The sequence below is a fragment of the Danio aesculapii genome, chromosome 18 (assembly GCF_903798145.1).
Source record: "Danio aesculapii chromosome 18, fDanAes4.1, whole genome shotgun sequence".
Taxonomy (NCBI): Eukaryota; Metazoa; Chordata; class Actinopteri; order Cypriniformes; family Danionidae; genus Danio; species Danio aesculapii.
In genome coordinates, this window is record NC_079452.1 from 52715659 (window position 1) to 52741123 (window position 25465).

Here is a 25465-nt window from a genome sequence, read left to right on the forward strand (position 1 = left end):
GGACATACTCCTAGTATTGCTAACATGCCTTCTTTGGAGTCCTCTACACACTGAAACCCCACAGCGGGCTCTTTACACACCTCAATCTCACTTGCATACTTGATTTAACATGTGTGTACCTCTGAGAAGCTGTGTGGAATACTGAGGTCGTGGCATCACTTATTGTACTAGGACAGCTGTGCTGTTTGTTAGCTCTCTACATAATGCTTCTCCTTTAAGTGATTTGCATAGTATGCCTGCTATATGTGCTGAGGTTGTGATGATACACTGCGCTTGAGGTTTGGCATAAATCATCAAAGCTTCACTACACCTCAGAGTATTATGTTGAAATGTCAGCTAATCATCTCACGTCAGGCACTATGTTTAGCACAACTAAAATTGGACTTTTCGTCTTCTCGTTCGCAGGACGGCCAACTCTACGTGGGATGAGATGGGAGCATGACAGGTTAGTGAACCCTGAGGGCATCGTATTGCTTTCACTCAGATGCCACCAGACATTTTGGGACGGACAGGTGCTGGGCGGGACGACTGGAACGGCGTGCCTCGCAAAATGCCCATCGTACTGTACTATATACCTTGCGTCCCGCTCGCCGTGGCTCTGGGTGCTTCACAGACTTGGCAGTGACTGAGAAATGTGAACAGATCACCAAGACAAAATGAGAGGAGACAAAGTGCAAAATAAAACCCAGTGATGGTTACGTTTCCAGTCGATTTTCAGTCTGTCCCTCTCATGGTGCTGTTCAGTTCAGAGGCCACTATTTTTTAACAGTCTTCCCAATATCGACTTAAACAATGGAGTCTTTAATCTCCGAACCTAGTCGTACCCGAGGCCGCGGGCAAGTGGGTGATATCTCCACATGGCTCTCCTTTAAGTTAACAGTCAACAGTCTCTTTTCAGATTCGGAGAAGCTCTTGCTGTTTTCGGGAGAGGAGCACTCGTGGGTTGGAGTGCTACAGATGTAGTTGTCATTAAGAGTCTGGTAGCCCTTGTGGTCAGACACTGAGGGCGGGATGTTGTTGCCGTTTAACGGAAGGCTTTCCGTGTGCTTCCCTGGAATTCGCGGCTTCTTCTGTTGCATGTTAGGACACTCGCCTTCCTTCAACATGGACTTCATCCTATCTCGATTCCTGTACGCCACAAAAAGTGACAGCACCACTAAGGAAAACACAAGTAAGGCACACACAACAATCAGCTCATTCCAGTATGTTTTGGTTTTTTGTGGTGACCACGTTTCGCCAGGTAGAATAATGGCCTCTCCTTGGGTCACCTGCTGTGTTCTGGAACGCCCAGTCAGGGTGGTGCTTTCGTGCTCTGCTTTAACGCAGTAATTGGCCAGAAGTTGCCGATAGTTGCCTTCTTCGGACCAACACGCGTAGTTTTCCTGCTTGTCCACTTGGGCTACAACCACCAGGCCGCCATCAGGACTTGGGTAGACAAAACGTTCGGCGGTATCACTGTACTCCCATCGTCTAGCAGCTAAATTGGATCGCAGTTTGCAGGGTAGAACTGTAAATGTGTTTGCTGGGATTTCTACCACATGGCACGCTGGAACACCTGTGGGTCAGATGGTTTTATTAGTTACTAATAAATCAAACATTTAAACTTGCATGTTTCCAAACCACCGTGCAACCCCTTCAATTACTTGCAGACTAACAGCTTGTTGCGAGAGGCGGTATGTAAATGCCATAGTGCTTTTGTAACAGGCACAGCTTGCCTAAGCCTCATGCACTCGGTGCTACTTTGTGGTTGGTTGAAAACAAAGTCTTCAAATATTGAATCATGCTGAGTTTAGGTGTTCAAAGCATGGCTGTTACTCACGTGGTCTTCCTGAACGGGGACTGGACATTTTGCAAATAGCAGTGTTGGCATCTTCTACATCTTGTTGCCATTGACTAGAAAGTAAGAATCAGAGTTATGGCTCAAATTTAATATTTATAAAAAGAATTACTTCAAAAGATACAAAGGTTTAGGGTTAGTAAGTTTTTTTTTAAATGAACATAATACTTTTATATGGCTAGAATGCATTAATAGCAACATGTTTCATTATCTTTTGGGTTCTCAGCCCAATATTGTGTAAAAAAAAGAGAACAGATCAAATTAATATATAGTTATCTGTATTGGCAAATACCAAAAATGATCTACAAAAAAGTTCTAAAAATGTTCTACAAAAAGTGGTGTTTGTGCATATCTAATTTTAAATAAATTATTTCTATTTAATCTGTAAAAATATATATCTAAATGAAAATTATTAAATCTTAAACTGTCCTGATTATAATAAATATAATTATATGTTAATGCTGTCAAATAGAAATAATATGGTTCATTCAAAATGCAGAGAAAAAAAGCCAGATTTTTTTTTATAGTTTTAAAAATATTTTTAAACATATATTTGTTTCAAAAGTGAAAAAAAAATGATAGATTTGATTAATTCTGTAATAATGATTAAGTTTAACTGTCCTGATTATAATAAATGTAATTATGTTTTAATGCTGTCAAATTGAGGTAATATTGCATTCAAAATTCAAAGAGAAAAAAGCCTGAAAGTCTTAATTAAAAAAATATTTTTAAATATCAGTAAAATTTTCATGTAAATTTGGTTGATATTTAAAATATTACGGTTGAAATCCACGATATTTATAAATGTATTACTTACATTTATATACTCTGATGTTTATTCATTTTTTTTTCATTTCAATTTAAAAATGTTCAATATATGTTAAACATATATTGGTTTCAAAATAATGATAGCCTTTTATTCATTCTGTAAAAAAAAAAAAAAAAAAAAGGCTGAAAATAATTTAAATATTAAAGTGTCCTGATTATGACACAAATAATTATATGTTAATGCTGTCAAATCTAAATAATATGGTGCATCCAAAATGCAGACAGAAACAAGCCTGAAAGTCTTAATTAATGTGTGTCAAGGACAAACAAAAATCTTTTTAAATATCAGTAAAATTTAATGTAAATTTGGTTAATATTTAAAATATTATGTTTAAAATCCATGATATACAGTTGAAGTCAGAATTATTAGCCCCCTTTGAATTTTTTGTTTCTTTTTTTAATATTTCCCAAATAATGTTTAACAGAGCAAGGATTTTTTTTACAGTATTTCCGATAATATTTTTTCTTCTGGAGATTGTCTTATTTGTTTTATTTCGGCTAGAATAAAAGCAGTTTTTAAATTTTTGAAAAATTTTTTTTTTTTTCAATAGTCTACAGAACAAACCATCATTATACAATAACTTGCCTAATTACCCTAACCTGCCTACTTAACCTAATTAACCTAGTTAAGCCTTTAAATGTCACTTTAAGCTGTATAAAAGTGTCTTGAAAAATATCTAGTCAAATATTATGTACTGTCATCATGGCAAAGATAAAATAAATCAGTTATTAGAAATGAGTTATTAAAACTATTATGATAAGAAATGTGTTGAAAAAAAATCTCTCCGCCACAGAAATTATGGAAAAAGATAAAGAGGGGGGCTAATAATTCTGACTTCAACTGTATATAAAATAATAACTTACATTTATATACTCTGAGGTTTATAAATGATTTTTTTCATTTCAATTTTTCTATATTTTTATATATTTATATTATATTTGTTTTAAAATAATATTAGACTCATTAGTAGATTTCCTTTTGTTTTCTTTTTTCCTGTCGTACTTGCATTCATGCATTTTCTAAACTTGTTAATATACTGACTGGTGTGCATGCAGTAGTTCAACAAGTAACATAAATATACTAACCTCTTAGCGGACGCATGCTTGACAATAGAACACTGCTTCCCTGTCCAGGCGCAGTAAGGGTCTCTAGACAGCACGCACTCTCCACAGCTCTGGTAGTTGGAGCAGTTGGCAAGAGGGATTTCCACCAGCCCGGAATAGCTGGACACAAACAACAGTCCCTGTAGGAAATGCAAACACAACAGAAATGAGACACCTTCTTAAAACAAACAATCATACTTCCAGTGCAGAAAGCAGCTTGGTACACATACAGCAAATGCTAATAGATGATAATTGTAGTGACAGCGGTATTAATCCTTTTAAAATAAATCCTACAATGTAACACATAGACAGAGTAGAGTATAGACAGAGCAGACACTGTTTGTTTCCCATCTGTTCGCTTTTCCCAAGAGAGAAAACATGGACGCAATTATCTCCTTTCCAGGCCTCTATATCTCTACAGCTGAAGGGTCTCTTTGTCGGCCACGCAGTCATTTCAGTAAAGCATTACGTTCTCCAGTGTGCATAACAAGTACAAAGAATGTAAATGAGTTTAAGAAGGAAATGAAGTACCTTCTCATCATCTAGTTCGATGTGCTGTACGGATTGAGGCTCAGGGAAAATCACCAGCTCTTCAATGATATACATCTTGTTTTTAACGTTGATGGCTTTGTGGATCCTGCCGTCATCTAAAACATAAGCCAAAGTGATGTGAGATGATGTGCTTGAGGGCTTGGGTCATTTTGTTGACATGCTGCAAGTGGAAAGTGGCTTGTTGCCATTCAGCAAGGCTAAGAAATGAAGTCTAGCTTAGTGGGAAATGAAGAGAACACTTTGAAGCTGGCAAGAAAAACAAGATTCTTTGTACTACGCACTATTTGATGCATACATTTGAAGTCCTCTAAATGATCAATAAGACGCTGAAAATCCGGTTACATAAAATCTACTAATTGGTTTCTGCCCTCTGATACTTTTCAAGCAAGTAAAAGAGCTTTTGATAAACTCTCGTTCTTATTAACTGGAAAAATGTCCACCTTCAGGTCGTGGTTCACTGAGTTTTTAAAAAGTATACCTTTATAAAAAGAATATACAGTGGGTGACACTTTAAAAGGAGCATTACTGCCTTAGTCATACCGCCACCGCACTAAAGGAGTAAAGCCTCTTTCTAGTGCACACGACAAGCGACAGCCCGGAAGTCATTCATTTCCAATGGAAAGTAGTCCAGGAGCTGCATGGAGTTCCGATCATCTCTGTATGCTGAAAATTTGGATCCGAATTGAGCTGCGGATACATTGAAATATTTGAACTCCTGCGAGTAGAACGTATGAGACTGGCCAACCAGATGTGATGTATTTCAGTGTTGTCCAAGTAGGTCCATGATCGGAACTCCACGCAGCTCCTGGACTACTCTTCATTGGAAATGAGTGACTTCTGGTCTGTCGCTTGTTGTTTGTCGCGTGCAGTGGAAAGGCAGGCTTGAGAACGTGTTTTTAGGTATAACCAGCAGGGACGGGATGCAATAGACAGAAATATAAAGTAGCTGTAAAAACCCTGCTACTTGTGAATGAAGGTGAAATAATGAGACAAAGTATTATAATTCCTTCATTAATCATTAAACACTTGTTAACAATCTTTATTATCATTATAAACGTGTTAAGTGAAATGAGGATTCCTTTTGGAAAGTAAAATTACAGAAATAAAAGACAATTAAAATGAAAGTACAAAAATACATACATACAAATAAGTAGACCTCAATAAATGAATAAATAAAGCAGTGTTTTAGCCTAAATATGTACAGTGTTTGTTGTTTTAAAGTGATAGGACTAAGACAGTCATAAATACGTTTTTTCATTCATGTTTTCATTTACATTTTCATTGTTGATTATATTTTGAATCTAATTTTGTCTCAATTATTGTACATAAATAATACATGTTTTTTATGTCATTAGTACTATTTTAAGATGAACAAGTCAGAATTATTCAGAATTATTTTATATTTTATTATAATATAAAAAATTATAAGATTTTTTAACACATTTCTAAACATATAGTTTATATTTATATAATAACTCATCTCTAATAATGATTTATTTAATCTTTGCCATGATGACAGTAAATAATATTTGACTAGATATTTTTCAAGACACTTTATACAGCTTAAAGTGACATTTAAAGGCTTAACTAGGTTAATTAGGTTTACTAAGCAGGTTAATGTAATTAGGCAAGTTATTGTATAATGATGGTTTGTTCTGTAGACTATCGAAAAAAATATATAGCTTAAAGGGGCTAATAATTTTGACCTTAAAATGTTTTTTTAACAAAAATTAAAAACTGAATTTGTTCTAGCGGAAATTAAACAAATAAGACTTTCCCAGAAGAAAAAAAATTATCAGACATACTGTGAAAATTTCCTTGCTCTGTTAAACATCATTTGGGAAAAAAAAAATTTAAAGGGGGGGCTAATAATTCTGATTTCAACTGTATTTCAGGCTTTAAAAATATATTTATTGAAGGCATAGTTCTCCCATTAATTTAAATTCTGTCATTTGTTTTTCCTATTTTCCTGAAGTCAATAGTTACAGGTTTTCAGCTTTATTCAAAATATCTTCTTTAGTGATCAACAGAAGAAAGAAACTCAAAAGTTTGGTAAATAGTAAATAGAGAGTTATTGTTGATTTTTGGGGTGTATATCTAATTATTTAAATAGCCTCTTGTTATTAAACTTAACATTACTTTTGTACATAATAATATTGTTAATATATTAATTAATAATAATAATTTTTTGCACTTTTCATACAAATTTTACTTTATAAACTGATTTTCATCTTACTTTTTGGCTGTAAATGTCACAGTTTTTCAGCAGTGTTACATGGTCCTTCAAAAATCACTTAATATACATGTTATTATAAAAATGTGATGGATAGACAGATGAAAAAGGTGCATTATATCTGTACAGATTAACCAGCTTGTACTGTCCACTCTTCATAATACTTTACCTTTTCCTGATTTGATTAAGGTAATAATGATTTGGAACACCGTCTATTGTGAAAAGCGCTATACAAATACACTTGAATTGAATATGCTGAGAATGTTACACTCCATATGCATATGTGCTGGTGTAAGTGCTCACCTGTGCCAATGAAAAGCACATCATAGGTCTTGTGGAGAGCCTGTACTCTGTGCACAGCGAGCTGCGTGTAGCGCACATTTCGTTTCAGCAGCAGAGGCTGACTGCGAATCACATTATCCATGAGGAAGTGGTCTTTCACAAAGTTCAGGACTCTATCAGGCATGTGCAGGGAAGAGGAGATCCCTTGGGCTCGGGCCGTGTTAGTGATGCACTGTGGGAAGATGGAAAAAAATAGATGCCTCAGAAACACTGCACTGTGTCTCTGCCTGTCTCATGGCATCTCTGACTCAGTGATACTTGGTGCGCTTTTTTATGTTGTTAGGCAACGACTGAATCAGCTGGGTATTTTGCCAGTGTCGCTGTTGATAATACAGAAATCCCAAGTGTCCCGGAAGTTCCGGGAGTCTCCCGCAAATGCATAGAGACTCCCGGATGCCCGCAAATGAGTGATAATCTCCTGGAAATCACGCGTCTCCCTCCCGGTCCTCAAATAAGTCGTGCACCCTTCTCACCCCTCACCACCGGCTCCCTCCTCACTCTTCAGACACGTTGTGCGCAAGAAACAAGCCAATCCATACCTGAAATATGCTAGCCTATATGTAGTTATAACTGTTTCAAACTTTATATTTATATATTAATATAAATTAAATATTTATATTTTTATACCAGCCAAACAAAAAGAAATTATTTTCTTCAGAAGACAAATATAATAAGAAACACCGTAAAAAATCCTTGTTCTGTTAAACATCGAGACAGATTTAAAGATCAACACTTTTACAAGAGGGTTAATAATTTTGCCATCAACTGTATATCTTGGGGAAACAAAATGAATTCAAAAACTACAGAAAGAGTGCTGTTGAAAGAATGGTTGGGCATTGATACATTGATATTATTATTATTATTTTAAACACGTTTCAGACTCTGTACTGTTCTGTTCTCATCTACATGCTTTTGAACAAAGCATGACACTTACGGCTCCAGGTCTGGGTTCTGGCACTGGATGGTTGTAGGTGTACCACTGCTGCGTCTCGCGATTAACTTCCCGGTAACGTCCATTAAACGCCTCTTCAACTTGGTCCATGGTGAAAGCACATACAGCTGAGCTTCCTGAAGCACCTTTGTACCTGCACACAAACACACCATTCATTACATTCAGTCTGCATATGCATAATCCCCAGACAGTGATCCACAGTCTTACTGTTTCCCTGCGTTAAAACACATCATACACTCTATAATTCAAATGACACTGAAAATAAAAAACTGAAAAAAGTTACCATTGACTTCCATAGTATTTGTTTTCCTGCTAAGTGAATGGTTACAGCTGTCTTCAAAATATCTTCTTTTGAGTGCAACAGAAGAAACTGGTAAAGGTTTATAATAGTGCTGCACAATACTGGAAAAATTGCGATATACAGTTAAAGTCAGAATTATTAAACCCCCTTTGAATTTTTTAACATTTTTTGAAATATTTGCCAAATGATGTTTAACAGAGCAAGGAAATTTTCACAGTATATCTGATAATATTTTTTCTTCTGAAGAAAGTATTATTGTTTTATTTCCGCTAGAATGAAAGCAGTTTGGAATTTTTTAAGCACCATTTTAAGGTCAAAATTATTAGCCCCATTAAGCTATATATTTTTCAATAGTCTACAGAACAAACCGTCATTATATAATAACTTGCCTAATTACCCTAACCTGCCTAGTTAACCTAATTAACCTAGTTAAGCCTTTAAATGTCACTTTAAGCTGTATAGAAGTCTTGAAAAATATCTAGTCAAATATTATTTACTGTCATCATGGCAGAGATAAAATAAATCAGTTATTAGAGATGAGTTATTAAAACTATTATGATTAGAAATGTGTTGAAAAAAATCTCTCCATTAAACAGAACAGAAATTTGGGGAAAAAAATAAAAGGGGTTAATAAATAAGGGGGTTTAGTAATTCTGAGTTCAACTGTAAATATTTTTTCTGCATTATGCGATGTTGCTATTTGACTTTATTGCTATATAAATTCAATTTCACCGGATGAATTGAATTGCTCTATTTGGAAAGTGATTAATTTAGACTGATTAAAATGATTTTCTAGGGGAGTGAATCATGCTTAAAATATAATAAACAAACTATAATCAGGGGTGTCACGGTGGCTCAGTGGTTAGCACTGTCGCCTCACAACAAGAAGGCTGCTGGTTCGAGTCCCGACTCGAACCAGCAACCTTCTTGCTGTGAGGCGACAGTGCTAACCGCTGAGCTACCGTGACACCCTATCACTAACTTTTTTCCTTCGGCTTAGTCCCTTATCAGGGGTCAGGTTTTGAAGATAGAAATTCTATGTATGTTCTTATTTTAAGGTTTAGTGAAGATGGGTCATCGTCATTGACCCAAAGTGTGAACAGTGTATATAGAATTATAAGACAACAGGAATGTTACAACACATGCGAATGATAACCACTCACACTCCTATAGTTAAATTCTGGCAGTGGCTCCACAAATCTCCTGTTTTCTGTTCTGTGGCTCGTGCTTAACTATAATCTTAACATATACATTCAATATTTCAGATCCTGCAGTGGGTGACTATTGCAGATATTCACATCGCGATATGTGATGCTGAAACAATATATTGTGTTGCCCTATAGTTTATAACCATCTGATCACGAATAATAGAGTGTAAATTATTATTTTTAGGTGAAACTATCCCTTTAAAAACACAGTTACAGACCCCTTAAAAATCAGACTGCACACAAAATGCAAAGAAGTCTTTAACATAACAGGTGCGTAGGCTATCTGAGTCTCGCTGACATCTCCTGCCTGTCCTGTATGGTTTGCTCCTATGCTAATGCACTCCAATCAATAGCCACAACTCCCACACTAAGTACAGCAAAGGGAGTCTGGTTGAATGCCAGGCCGGGTTCAATCACTGAAATGGAAACTGAATTTCTTTCTGAAAGGTTTAAGTACACAAACATACTGTTGCATGATAAAGCGTATATGTTACCACTGTGAGGTGAAGACTCCGTAAAACACGGTATTCTTCCAGTCTTCTTTGCTGGGCGTCAGTACAAACATGTCTTGGATGATGTTGAAGGGGAAGCCATCGTCAGGCAGTGAACACAGAAGTTGGGCTTTTAGAAAGGTCGTCCATTTCTTCTGAAGAACCCTCTCTCCACCTTTATCACCCTGTGACAATACATACAGAAATGAGGGTTATTTTGTTGTTGTATAATATTATAAAATTCTGTGATGTATTGATATTTTGAATGGGATTAACTTTTATTAATATTGTAACATTTTATTCATTTTAAATATGTTTTACAATTAGATTTTTAATAACAAATAAACACACAAAAACAGCTCAATGTTACACTGAAAGAAATGACTTTTCAATGTGGTAAAATCTAATAATTTACTCTCATAATTTTTTTATTGTAATATTAAGTGTCAAGGATAACTAGAATTTCTAAGTAAATATTTTATATTTACACATTTACTTCATGTCATAAATGAAACGAGTGGAAAGAGTTAAATATTAATATTAATTTACTTGTAATATTTAAATATTTTCTAATCATTGCAAACTTAGTAATATTAAGTAAATTTAATAATTGATATGTCGTAATGGATGTGTAGTTCCCAGAATGCTTTGCATGGGACTGAATTAAGAGTAGAATATTTTGAAAATAAAGCAATCTTAGGTGTTTAAATTAGAGAGAAAGACTTGTTGGAGTTTATTATCATTAGTTTAAAGAGTAAGAAGAGTTTTGAGTAAGTGCTTTTAGTTTTGTGGTTACACCTTTCAGAAGAGTAGCTCTCATGCTTTGGAGCTTGGCATTTTTTTCAACATGAATGTTCGATGCTTCACTCAAAGAGCCATAGCTATGCTAACGCTAATTCTGAGATCAGTAAGGATTTTTGAAGTAAATTTGCTCTTGGGTTCAATTCGCTTAACTAAAAGTGAATAACAAATTCCAAGTCAGTGGAAATGTGTGTTTTAATTAAACAAGTTATGACCATAGACTGTAAAATATATGGACGGAGCATCCATGGCGTCACTCATAGGTTTCTGAACACTGCAAAAGAAGCTACAAGTAGGCGCGGCCAACCGTCGCCATTTTGTTCGCGCGTCATCGCACCCACGGCGGGATACCAAACAGGAGCAAAGGAGTGAGCGGAGCTACAGACACCTGCTGGCAGACAGACTTAAAGCTACGTTCACACCGGGCTTTGTGTGTGCGAAATTCTGTCGTGCGTCGCTGCGAAAAGGGGCGGGATTAAACAAGATGATTAGACATTAAAATAGCAAGCGATTGCTTCATGTTTTAAAATTTCTGTCCAGAGAGGTCGTGTTTTGATCCTCGATTGGTCTCATGCAGTCAAGTGATGCGATTTTGCAGGTTAGAGTTCACCAAGCTTGAACTTTGCACCGCAGCAACCTGCGAAACTTAATGCATGACCCCGCGTTTCCGGTCTGACGTATTCGTGTGCGTATGAATGGAAGTCTATGGGAAGAAAGTCAAGTGTGACCGCACCTTTACTTTGGGAGAAACGCTTGATACTTTATTACCTGCGACTCGTTGTGTTCTGACCACATGTGCTTGGCTGTGCACTATATCAATAAAGTGTTTGGACTTTTCAAAACACTGTAGTAATACATTGAAGCCACTAAACATTATTCTTATGACATTTTTCTACAGGAGGAAAACGCGAATTACTTCCAAACACTTCAGATATAGTCTGTGTTAGTAAATGCAAGACTATTGATGAAATCCAGCATAACACTGTATGATAATCTAAGCTAATCAATCTGGCACATTCTGGAGTGCTTTACGGGTCTAAAGAAAAATATTAATGATAAATGATCTTAAACAAATACATTTATAGAGATGGTATTTAAGTGTATAACTTTACTCACATGGGGAAACGGAGGCCATGAATGGTTTGTGAGCACAATTAAGTGCACACAGCATCCCATATCATCTGATAATTGTAAGAAATAAGTCCAAAAGGCAGCTGACTGTGTAAAGCTACATAAAACAAACAAAAATACGATGAATATGCCGAGATCAGTGGCTAATCTGCCGGATTCAGCTGAGGTGAAGTAACACGACCAGCGAGACCTAGCTGTCACTCAAGTGGCCACGCCCTTAATTATGCAAACTTAATATAACCTAAAATAAAGGTAATGGCTGAGTTATAAAAAAATTCACCCCCCTCACAGTTGTCATGGAGGGTAATATTAGCTATATGAACCAAAATCGTTCTTTGTACCAGGCTGTAAACACCTTTTTTTCTGCTGTAAAATTGGCCATTCTAACAGTGGGCTTAATTACAACTTGCTCTATTATGGAGCCAGGACTAGCGAATTTTGATGAATTGCAGTTTCAGTTACTTCCGTGTTGGCTTCCGAGGGAGAGCGGGAGGTTGCCACTTGGTTATGACAGATACACTACTTTGTAACAAATAAAATTTATTTAAATTATTAAAAAAACAAAAAAAAAAGCAGTGTTCCTTTTGCTAAAACATGAACTTGACATTACCTGATTAATTTGAATAAATATAGACTCAAAATAAATTGAAAGATAATCAATCAACTTTTACTTTCTTTAATTTAGGAGTGCTAGACTAAAAATGAAGTACATTTTACATGATATTCACAAGTTAATTGTATCTGATATGAGAATGTAAAACTTACTTGAAATTTGTTAGTGCAAATTGTTACGAGGATTTTTTTAAGTAAATCTTAAGAGTAATTTTTTTCAGTGTACTGTGTATTTCATTATCATTAAAATTTAATTTTAATTTAATTTTATTTTAGTAACTATGTGCTTGCCGTTTTTTTCTACTTTTTATTCTTGTATAAAAATGTGTACATACAGTGTGTACAAATGTGTACAAAATATATTTGATATTTGAAATATATGTGATGAATTACGTAGTGATTTTACTGTACAGTGGACACACTACCCCTACACACATTTCTGTCCAAACGGCTTACAAAAGTTGATTTTCAATATCTTTATAAACATAATAAACAATAATTAAACTTTAATAATACTGTTTAACTTAACCATATAATTACTTAACTATACTACTAACTCGATAAAAATGAATAGTGTAGTTTAGGGCTGCACAATTAATCGAAAAAAGATAGTGATCTCGATTCGACCTCCCACACGATCTTAATCCAGCATCTCTACAATTCAGCCAATTATATTTTCAAGTATTATTTGCATGTAGCCCTTTGTTTTTTTTTCTCTCTCTCAAAATGACAGCAGCCATGAAATGAACTGCACTCCGGCAGTGAAAGTGAAACCAAAAGCGCGCACATCACTTAAATGATCGTATCACAACTTAGAGTTATAATTACGGCAAGCATTTGATATGTTTTTTTTCTTTCATAGCAAAGACAGAGTTTTGTGCATGAGAAGAAATGTTTAACTACTCTAGTCTAACGCTGAATATAATGCAAGATGATAATGACAAATGTCTCATTTTACCAGTGAAAAAATGGTTTAATCCTATTGTCAATGGCAGATTGCAAGCATATGTCTCAAACACAATAATTCTACTTCCGAATTATGAATATTTGTATTCTGATGTCATCACTTTGTGCATTAATGACCAGGACAAATTTTAAAGTCTATTCAAGTCCACCATTCTAAGTCTATACAAAGCATTTTAACCAACACATAAGCCTAATATTATTATTGTTACATATATATTACATATTATTATTAATATTACATATTTACCATATGTTTGAGAAAGACAATAATAATAGCCTACTTACTCATATTAACTTTTATTTACATATTGATTTTTAAGCAAAAAAAAATCTGATTTTCATTTTAGCCTGATTGTGCAGCCCTGTATTTAAGTATTTCTATTTTTTATATCACTTTAAAACTGAACTCAGCTTTTTTCTTATTGCACAAAGCAGTTACAATGGCATGTTCATGACTTTGATTCCCATGAAAATCTTTAGTTAAGCTCTAAGTGTGAATGTAACAAGATGAACGTATATGCAAATACTTGTTATGACAATTTCTGACCACAAGAGGGAACTAAAGGCTGCTGTCTGTGCCAACAAACTGGTGCATCTGCCAATGGAAAGGCTGATCAACATTGAGTGAAATCTGTTACATACTCTCTTACGTAAAGATTTAGAATTGGACAGGGACTGCAGCCTCTATCACATGTTGCGCATTAAGTGAGTAGAGCAGTGTGTTTTTCTGATTGGGGCCCTGAGGAAGACTTTGACTCTGGTTCTTATAAGCGAGGATAATTTAAGGATTTAATGTCCGTCAGAAGAGAAAACACAGCCAGTTATGAGAATGTACCCATTAGTGGATAAAGTTATGCATCTGTTTTGTTTTTAATGTAACATAATACTTAAATGGATAGTTTTACCAAAAATTAATAAATAAATAAATACAAATTCTGTCATCATGTATTTATCCTCCGTTTGTTCCAAAACTTCTTGTGTTTATTTCTTCTGTTAAACAAATATGAAGATATAGTTGGAAGGAAACAAAACTGCTATCGACTTTTATAGTATTTTTTTGTTTGTTTTGTTTCTAGATGTCGGTGGCTCAACCCCCATACACACACACACACACGCACACACACACACACACACACACACACACCACACAACCACACACACACACACACATTCTTTAGAACAACTTATTTTGTATTCAACAGAAGAAATACATTCAATAGTTTAGAACGACTCGAGTGTGAGTGAAAGGTGAGGACTTTTTCATCTCTTTAAGTTTATGTTATATAATGCAGAGAATGCCCTTCTTACTTTGAGATTTTTTTTGTCTGTTTCTAGTCCCAATATCAAACATTCAGAAATCTAGAAGCATTTTCAAAACAAGCAAATGTAATGATTTGTTATGCAAGTCACAGATAAGTGCCCACCACGAGAAAAGATCCCATAATTTCGGAAATATCAACCTCTACCAAATGATTGAATGCGGTTTATGGTAACAGTACAGGAATTAGCTACATATAGTATGAAAATCTGACCATATAAAGCGTTAAGAACAATTTTATTTTTTAAAAACATTCAAAATAAACATTTTGAAACTAAATCATCTTTATTTTTTGAAGTTTTTTTTAAACAATAAAACTAAAATTAAGTTTAGTATTGCTACAGGATTATGTTTGTGTGATTTTTAATTTTTTTTTTCAATGCTGTGGTGTAAACCATTATTTAAAACAGTCATTTTTTAATGACCTTAATAGTCACTTATTTAAAACAGTCAAAACATGGCCAACCATTTGGTAGAGCAGGCAGTTAAAGGGTTTAAACAAATGAAATAATCTGCCAGTGGGGTAAGCAAAATAGTATAAAACAGTCCTTATTGTGCTTATCCTATTGGCAGATTATTTTGCGTGTTTTAATAAAAATCTTGCTTAATTTTGACTTCTTTTTAGAAATGAAAACCATTTATTTTTTTCACTTCTCTATAAACTGCTTCTTAATTGAGATTTTTTATAGATATTTATACTATAAGCAAGACCAAAACCTTTAAGTAAGAAAAGCTTTTTTATGGGGAGTATAAGTCTAAATCTTCTTTTCATAAACAAACTTTTCTTATTGCAGTTCAGTTCAAGCCAAATTTGGTGCTCATGTATGTATACAACGACACTGCTGAACTCCTGAAGACAAGTTGAACTAAATGTAACACAAATATTAGTTTTAAAACCGAATGGCCAACATGATCTAAAGAGAAAAAGACATTTAGAAAGTCATTAATATCAAAAGGAAGGGATGCGGGATAATAACCCTACAGGTAAAGAAGAACAAAGCCACACCATGAATCAACTAAATATTTTTTTGTTTTTCAGGGCAGCTTCAAGCAGAACTTCATACGAACACCTGAAAAAACAAATGGTCAGAGAGATCAAATCAAAGCTGAGAAGTTTGAAAGAAAGCAGGACAGCGAAACAGACAAATGTGAAGCTACAAATGTCCTGAACGACCAGCCAGAGGTATACGTAAAGCAGAGCTCCCAATAGCACCATATTTATTCATCCATCTCAGCTGTTCTCCAAAGAAAATCAGCTTTCCTCTAATTATAATATTATTGTAATCCAGCACGCAGGGACAACGCCTCCTTTTACCAGCAGGACGGCAACAACACATTCCAATAAAACCTTTTAAAGGGGAAACTCCTTTATTCATCGAACAGCAGAGTTTTGGCAATGTGAAACTACAGCTGAAGGCCACATGCTTTTCACCTCATTTTATTAGGCAATTTTATAGTTTGATTTCCCAAGTCTAAGATCCTGTCCTTGAAATATGTTAAAGCTAAGTCCTAATGGGGATTGGGGCAAGAATCAAAAATCCTTTAATGCAATTATTTATGTGTTGTAATCTGTTGTGGATGTACAAATGTATTGTCGATGGAATCTTTTAGCATTGCAAATGGTTGGGGAGACAGTATTATTCTAAGAGCATGCAATAGTTTTGCCATCTGCCCTTAAATGCTCAAGCTATTTAAATCAGAATGGATTTCTGATGGGCACATCAATACAATAGAACTGGTTTGAAACTGGACTCAAACAAAATAGTTTCTTGTTAGTTAATGTTATTGTTGTTTTGTGTACTCATTCTTTTATTGGCTTAACAATTTTAAGAACAATTTTTTTGAGCTAAAACATCTTCATCAATTTGACAACACACACGCATGCAAATTCAGAAATGCGTTACAAATTGCTCAAAAAGTGTCAGGGTGCCCTAAAATGATGACACCGGCTTGTTCCATCTTTAGAGTTGGCGCCTGTTGTCAGATATCTGAGAGGTCCCTCCGAGAACATTTGCATGTGTGACAATTTGCGTTGTGTTTGTCAAAATGTGAAAGATGTTTTCCTCAATTTGTAAGTGTTTTTTGTATTTGCATTGTGTTTTTTTTACTTTTTAACTTGGAGCGTAATTGAGCTCTCTCGGCCACTGTACTTTTTCTCTATAATCCCATGATGGTCACTAAAAATTGTACCCGTATCATTTCAACACTAGGGCTGAGCGATATTGAAAATAAAATTATCACAGGTATCATGTTTCATATCATTCCATATCGATAATAATTGAATATTGTTTTAACAGTAATTTAGGAATATTAGGATTTTTTTTTTGGTTCATTAACCAGTTAATTTTAATTTACCAACATTACTGAGGCAAATAGTTTTAATGGTCAAAACAAAAATATTTAAAGAAAATATCTGATCTCTTTATGATAAAATAAACATAAGTGTTAAAAGAGACTCTTCAACTTGATAACTAAAATGTTACAAGTGTGTGCAAAGAGTAAATACTGAACAATTAACAGCAACATTTAAGGTGTGAATAATAATGATACAGTAAACCTCAGCACTCTGTCAACAACACAAATTATGATAATCAAATCTGAGCTTTTCAAGCAAAGCGAACCAACCATCATTATTCAAATATATATAACAACATTACAAATTGTGAGTTGATATGCCTATATACCCCCTATTCTAAAAAAATCTTTCAGATAGTGGCTGGGATGCACAAGAAAAGAAACCAAAAAGCCACTCTCGTGACATCCTTACATCCTTTATTATGTACAAAGCTTCCTCACTGCTGCTAATAAGGCACTCATATTCGCATGTGGTTGTTATTCTGACCTGAAGTGACAAGCGTGTAGATTCCTTGACCATTTACAATGGGCTTTGCGCTCGCGCTCCCCTGGCATCTCTCATAACTAGGTGACTATCAACCATTTTCTCAGCGGATGACAAACGGACAAATCATTGCTGCAGCTCTAATGCAAGTTTATGGAGGAAAAAGTAAAAGCACTGCAGTGTTTGGGTCCGCGCTGTGTTTGTCTGAGGTAATTAGTCTGCCGTTATTACTGAAATGTGTATTTTCCATAAAAAGTGCGAAGCAGATTGGTTAGTTTTAACTAACATGAATTGTGGTGCGCATGTGGCATTCGGAAAAAGTTCAGATATTGTCAACAAGGTGCAGCTGGAAAATGCGTGCGGTTCACATTGTGGGCCGCTTACACCATATGCGCGTAGCTCCCATATGAGCTTTGTGCAAGGTCACGCGACAAACTTACAAACTTAATGACAACTTGCAACTCTAAGCTTATTAGCCTTGCTTCCAATGCGTGCGCTCAGCAGACACATTTTAAATAAAACTAGAACGCTTCATACCGAAATTACATACCGAATCTTTTTTTTAATCAATACTGACAATGGTGTTCGGTCAATAAATACCGAGCTTCAACCGATTTTATCGCCCAGCCCTATTCTACATGCATCATTTTAAAATGACTAATCTAATCCGTGACCAGAAATTTTATCAAATGCATTCTACTTAAATGACAGTTAATGTTTAATAGACAGTATAATACGAAAATTTTGTTGACTTAGTAAATAACTTTTTGGAAGAAAAACATTCTAGACATCATATAATGAATGTGAACGAGGATTTAGAATCTGTTGCTGTGTCCTAAATGGCACACTATGCACTTATGTACTATGCATTTATGCACTTACACACTCAACAGCATAGTATTTGTATGTAGTGTCATCCCAAATGGAACACTAATGTTTTTTACCAGTGGAAATTCAAACCCTTTCCCTGATGACATTTGATAGTTGCCAAATTAGTGAAATAAATGACCTAACTACCAAATAATACCTGCCATGAGTATAACCGCATGCACCATCTGGAGACGGCATAATTCACTATCGTAGGAGAATTGTGCTTTCACAATCTATAATAAATAAAGTAATCCAACGTTCAGTGCCAAAGCTCCGCCCCTTCTGCTATGTTAGCAAAGCGGTGACCGTTGAGTGCGTGAAGTATCCAACATTCCACACTTCATTTGATGGTGGGCGTGTCTGAAGTTGATGCTGACGTTGATCGTCACAGCAGCAGCAGCAAATTATAAATTAGGTCTGCAATCGGCTACTGTCTGTGCTGGGGATATTTGCATATAAAGCGATCTGATTGGCTGAGCTTCCCAACTTCTACAGCGAGCAACGCCGCTATAAAGCGCCACAGATCGGATCCAACAATTCAGTCTGGCACACATTGACACTGGTGTGAATGGGGCGTAACTTGATAAGTTGTATCATCTGGTCATCGGGATGGGGTATTTAAAGTGCACTTAATCTTTTTAAAATAAAAGAATATTTCAGTATGAACGCACCACTTACACTATTTATACTACAAAAATGGCGTAGAATAGTGCATACGTATAGAATTTAGGACGCACCACATATTTAGGCAGAATCAAAGTAATCACAAGGCTCCAGGACTAATTGGACCCCTAGACCACAAATCCAGTGATATGTATAATTTACGGAAACTGAAATTCTTACATCATATGAAAGCTGAATTAGGAACGTGTTGTTCCAATAGGACAATATTTGGCTGAGATACAGCTAATTGAAATCGTATCTGAGGGTGCAAAAAGATCTACAAAGCAATTCACCTTTAAAATTGTCGAAGTTAAATTACAGTGAGCAACAGCCTTATGGGCAGTGTCACCAAATATTCAATGAGCTTGATTCCTGAATCGCAGACTTCTCCCTTATTTCTCCAGTCTTCACTTTCTGTCAATATACTGACCCTGTCATTTAAAGCCCAATATTTAAGCCAAATTTAAATTTAAAGCCAAATTTAAAGCCAAATTTAAATTTAAAGCCAAATTTAAATTTAAAGCCAAATTTAAAGCCAAATTTAAAGGCAAATTTAAATTTAAAGCCAAATTTAAAGCCAAATTTAAATTTAAAGCCAAATTTAAATTTAAAGCCAAATTTAAAGCCAAATTTAAAGGCAAATTTAAAGCCAAATTTAAATTTAAAGGCAAATTTAAAGGCAAATTTAAAGGCAAATTTAAAGCCAAATTTAAAGCCAAGTTTAAAGGCAAATTTAAGCCAAATTTAAAGCCAAATTTAAATTTAAAGGCAAATTTAAAGGCAAATTTAAAGCCAAATTTAAAGCCAAGTTTAAAGGCAAATTTAAAGCCAAATTTAAAGCCAAATTTAAATTTAAAGGCAAATTTAAAGCCAAATTTAAAGCCAAATTTAAATTTAAAGGCAAATTTAAAGCCAAATTTAAAGCCAAAAATGCCAAAACGACATTACAAGAATGTAATATTTGCTTTTAATGACCCTAAAGTCTAATTAAACAAAGGAAAGCACTGCACCAGCTTCCACATACTTTTTGCCATTCACTCCAAATTTGAAATCAAAGGATTACAGCTTCTGCTCATTGTCATTCTGAGTGTAAATAATATGGTACGCTTTCAAATCCAAACCCCAGGCGCTATTCAGAAAGAATCTTGAAACAATAATGAACTGTTGCAGAACGTAAACGGATAGTCTGACATGCATCACAGTTTCCACTGGAGTTTGACATGGTCATCAGTGCAAAAGTGCACCAGTATCCATATTGAACTGACACTTGATTGGAGGTGAGTTAGAAGTCAACAAGAAAAGAAACCAAAATCCGAGAGCGAGCGAGCGAGCGCACGTCGTTCTCAGACTTCAGAAGCAAGACAAGAAGCCAAATGAATCTGCAGATGTTGCACTCCGATCATGCAGCATTCAGATCAGACAGGGTCAGATGGGGCAACTTAAAGACTCTCTTAAAATTCAGATCACTCCCTCGCGCACAAACACACTGCTTTGAGATGAAGAGCACAAGCAGAGGAAAGTAAATTTCGGAAAAGGCAAAGATGTGATAGGAAAGGACTTGCGCACTGGCCTGTGTTCATTGCTTTGTTGCGTGTTGCATCACAAAACGCACAATAATTAAGTCAACTAATGGGCTTTGCAGGAGTCATTACATTTGTTTACTATACAAGATGAGATAAGATACAATACCCAGAAAATGCATGCATATAAACACAATCCTTTCCCCGTGGCTGGGCTCTAGTGGATCTGGCAGAGGAAATATGGGACATTCTAAAAAGGGAACCTGGGATAATGTTTAAGGTACTGGATGCAAATAAGCAGGCCACATTCCCCTGGCATGGCAACTATTTAACTGTCAGGAGGCATTTCATGCAGCCTGTGTGATAATCCATATTACAAGGCAGGAAGACAGGAGAGCGTGAACCTCCTATCGGCTGCCACTTGGTAAATTAGCTGCTGTGAAAACGGAAAGCATTAGTTAATTATGCTTAGTGAAGCTGGTTCGAAAAGCCTTCATGAATGAGCCACATGTCAATCTGTGAACATTTCAATTCAGCACTGTCATCACCAAGTTTGAAAATACCAAGAGGCCGAAGTTAGCATACGTAGCACAGCTAGTCATAGCTAGCAGTCTTTAAATACACCATGGATGCAATTCTTTTTCTCAGTTGACAGCAATTTAAAAGTGTGTAATCTGGATTGTGTAAATACTGTCAGAATAATTATTCTGGTACAATTTTGTACAACACTAAACTAAAATATCTTTAACATTGTGAAATATCACTTTTAGACAATTAGTTGGTCTATTTCTGGTCCTCTAATTAAAAGTTGTATGTTGCTCTCTTTGAATTAATGTTTCAAACAAATTGATGGAGGGAATAATTAAACAACTCACAGTGTGATTAGTTTCATCCTGAAAGAGGCAGTGGTTTGAAGGAATCAGTTTAATCAATTATTCAACGACTCTCTCATTCAGACAGGTGATTGTCTTGTGTCAAATGGGTTGTTTCATTGAATCGACTGCGTAAATGATTCAACGGCGTACTAATAAAGAAAGTAACTTGATTATTCATAGATGACTCAACTTATTGGGCCCTATCATACACCTTGTGCAATAAGGTGCAATACCTTGATTTGTTGCTATTTTTAGACCAGCTCAACTCTAGTTTTCACCTTTTCAACCACATTTTTAGCAATAAAAAATCTAAAATATATGAAATAGCAAGTCCGATTGCGCCACCTTGTGGACTCATGGGTGTGCTGGTCTTTGAAGGAGGTGTGTTAAGGCGCATTGTTGTCGCCTTGCTATTTGTTATTAATTAATAGTGAGTTAGCTGTTCTATTTTACATAAGGCTATAAAGGAGGAATTTTAAGAAACCTCTTGGGTGAAAGTAAAATTTCCCAGCAAGTATAAGAAAGTTTACAGTGTGGCTTTCAACAATTGTTTTGGTTTTCAAAACAACATCCTTAAGTGCATATTACCTTGGAAAAGCAATAGGAACTTAAATCATTCCAAAACAATGATGATACATGGCATGTGAAAAAAAAAAAGTGACAAATGTCTTCACACTTTTTTAAAAGTGCAAATATCAATAACATCGCAATATTTGGACACCAAAAAATATATATATATTGTTTTTTATTATGTGAATGTACAATCTCAAAAAAAAAAAAACATAAGGGGCATATACATCAAAATAAAATTATATAAATTGACAAATTTCAGTTGTTAAAAGCCTTTTTAGTTCTAAAGAGATTTAAGTAATTCTGCATTTCAGTAACCAAAATAGATTGAAAAAATGTTTTTTAAAAAAAGGTTATAAAACCAAAAGGTGTTTGGTTTGCAAATTTGCATGTATATAAAATTTATTACGGTGATTAAGGAATATATTTCATGTAAAGGATCTATTTTATAAATGAAACATTTTCCCATAGTAAGGGGTCTTATATCAGCATTCTCAATTGCAAAACGGGAAAGTCTGCATTGCCAAAATAAGTGAACTAGGGACTCAGGGTGTTGCTTACAAATGGAACAATTAGTATCAATATCGTTTTGTATTATATTAAAGAGTATTTACTGGATATGTTTGATGAATTTTAAAATGAAACTATCTTATTTGTAATTATGTAGCTATTTGGGATGAGCATTTCCCCCCCCAATGAATATCAGGAACAAAAGAATTCCAATAAAAAAGTAACAATTGGAACAGACACAACCATTTAGAACAAACAGGATATTGATTTGTTTGAAAATGCAGAGAAACATTTTCCTACCATTGTCGAAGGATCGGGGATGCCCTATCATCACAGTTTACTACTTGTGGATTAATGGCGGTTGGCAGACCAACTTACATGGTGCATTCCCGCCACCTACTGGATAGGAGTGTGAAGCGCATAATGTTGGAAAAAAGCATGAGAACAATATATTAACACACAACACACACAGTTTAATCCTGCTACTGCATAGATATGCTGCTCCTGTACCTGACGTCACACCTCCAATCAGATGTTTGCTGCTTCCTGTGAGCAAAAAGAGATCTCGCGATGCTGTGGTGGATTCATCCAGAGTGAGTTCAACGACAGACAGGGAAGGTATCGGTTTGTTGGTTCGGCAATAAAATAGCGGCCCTTTGGGTGAGCTAATCTGAAAATTCTACTAAACTGAACAAAAATGACGAGTGAGTATATAAACGGATCTCACTTGCGTTATTAATTGCAGTATTTGGTTGTCATACGTAACATAAGAGGTTAGAGTAACTTTGAGGCGGATTGGCTGATTCAAATTTAAACTTAATGGCTGACACTTTAAAGTTAACGTTAGTTGATGCAGTTATGTTTTCCACCGAGTTCAGCACATTTAATTAACGCTATACGTGTCATCACGTTAAGTTCACATGTTAGTATCACCGTAACTCTTGCATATTACAGCGCACACACCCCCTTCAGCTTTGACAGAGCTAGTCGTAAAAACAGTATACTGTAGTCATTTCCCTTATTAAATCTCTGGAAACAAATGTGATCATTATTACGCGTTATTAAATACGATTTTTTTAAGGTTGGCATGTTTTGTATCATGTGTTACTGTATGTTGTTAGTGACAACAATGTTCGAGCAAAGAGGCAAGCAGAACGCCACCTGTTTTATCAACACAACGTGTAGTTGTGGGTTGTTGTCCAAAATGAAATTATGCTAGATTGTAATTCAAATTAAATAACAAATAAAATATTGCTATATTGTATGAACAATTAGCGCTGGACGATATTGGGGGAAAAAAAAAAAAAAAAAAAAAAGTTTACATTACCATATTTTTTCCCTGCAATACATATTGCTAAGATACAATTGAAGTCAGCATTATTAGTCCCCCTTTGAATTGTTTTCTTTTTAAATTTATGTGATGTTTAACATGTTCACAGTATGTTCGATAATATTTTCTTCTGGAGAAAGTCTGTTTTATTTTGGCTAGGATAAAAGCAGTTTTTATTTTTTTAAAAACCATTTTAAGGCCAAAATTATTAGCCCCAATTAAGCAATACTTTTTCCAGATAGTCTACAAAACAAACCATCGTTATACAATAACTTGCCTAATTACCCTAACCTGCCTAGTTTACCTAATTAACCTAGTTAAGCCTTTAAAAATGTCACTTTAAGCTGTATAGAAGTGTCTTAAAATATCTAGTCAATTATTATTTACTGTCATCATGGCAAAGATGAAATAAATTAGTTATTAGAAATGAGTTAAAAAACTATGTAAAAAATGTGTTGGGAGGGACTGTTAAACAGAAATTGGGGGGAAAAAAATAAACAGGGGGGCTAATCATTCTGACTATCTATACATGTATAAATGTAATATATTGCAATAAAGTTTCACCAGATGACAACTCTCATTGCAATGATTTTGGGGAAGTGAAAAATTTATATAATTTATTATATAAACAATACAGTCAAACATAATGGAGCAAATCATTAGGTGTGGTTAATAAAGATTTATTTTATTTAACAATTTATATGAAGACTGTTGTTAATTGTTAAACTTCTTTATGCTCTATTAAAATGCTTACATAGGCAGAGGCCTTTAAGCACAACAGAGTGAAAGTTAATTATCTACATGTGTTTTCATTCTCCACAAATCTCATGTGTTTGGACCTGTGGTTCCTGGTCATCCATAATCCTGGACTCAACATTGAATATTAATATAATATTTCAGACACTCAAATTAGGATATCCATGCTAAAACAACATAGTGTAGCCCTATAACCAGTTAAAGTTGAATTTAAGTTGATTTAACACTAAATGCTCCTCTTGAAATATGACCAATACAAATTTGTACGATTTTAAGCCAAAAACATTTATTAAACTTAAGTTTTGGGTCAATTTGACCACATATTTGAACTAAATAAAAATGAGATTTCACATTTGATTGTGAATTTAATATTTTGTGACTGCCTTGTCTAAGTCTTGTAATTTATATTAATGTTATATTTTTGCAAGTGTGGAATTGCAATAATTAATTACATGTCTTTTGTAATATAAAAAGTATACACACAAAATGATAAAAGCAGTTGGCTGCAACAAAAATGTAGTCCTGTGTATAAAAAAAAAAAAAAAAAACCCGACAACAATACCATCCTTAGCATTTTTCAGGACATTAAGAAATGAAAGTAGGGTTATGTCCATGAACATGATCGAAAGTGTAGAAATTTAGTCCTTGAAATATGGTTTAGTAGTCGGACCAGATCACTTAAACATCATGTTTTTAGGAGGAAATCAGCGTGAACTTGCTCGCCAAAAGAATGTCAAAAACACAGCGATATGCAAAAGGGCAAGAGAAATGATGGGTTATCTGCTGCTGCCAGGAAGCAGAGGTAAGCTTTAATACACGTATACAACTTCAACTAGATACAGTTATGGGACATTTA

At 34.8% G+C, this 25465-nt stretch overlaps 1 protein-coding gene across 1 annotated transcript; it reads right to left on the reverse strand.

Annotated features, from left to right (window-relative positions):
* Window positions 1-329: 329 nt before the first annotated feature.
* LOC130245387 (semaphorin-4B-like) lies at window positions 330-22910 on the reverse strand. Its single transcript, XM_056478050.1, has 8 exons — window positions 22902-22910; window positions 9852-10033; window positions 7831-7981; window positions 6858-7068; window positions 4301-4416; window positions 3752-3909; window positions 1820-1893; window positions 330-1555 (listed from the first exon to the last, which is right to left on the reverse strand). The coding sequence occupies exons 1-8, from the start codon at window positions 22908-22910 to the stop codon at window positions 786-788; spliced, it is 1671 nt and encodes a 556-aa protein (XP_056334025.1). The 3' UTR covers window positions 330-785.
* Window positions 22911-25465: the final 2555 nt, after the last annotated feature.

Bases quoted from the DNA above. Each gene is read 5' to 3' on its own strand.
- LOC130245387 (XM_056478050.1), bottom strand. The intron at 7,982-9,851 runs GTAACATATACG...GTTTGTGTGCAG, and splicing joins GGAGTCTTCACCTCACAGTG to GTACAAAGGTGCTTCAGGAA. The intron at 4,417-6,857 runs GTGAGCACTTAC...CTTATGTTTTAG, and splicing joins TGTGCTTTTCATTGGCACAG to ATGACGGCAGGATCCACAAA.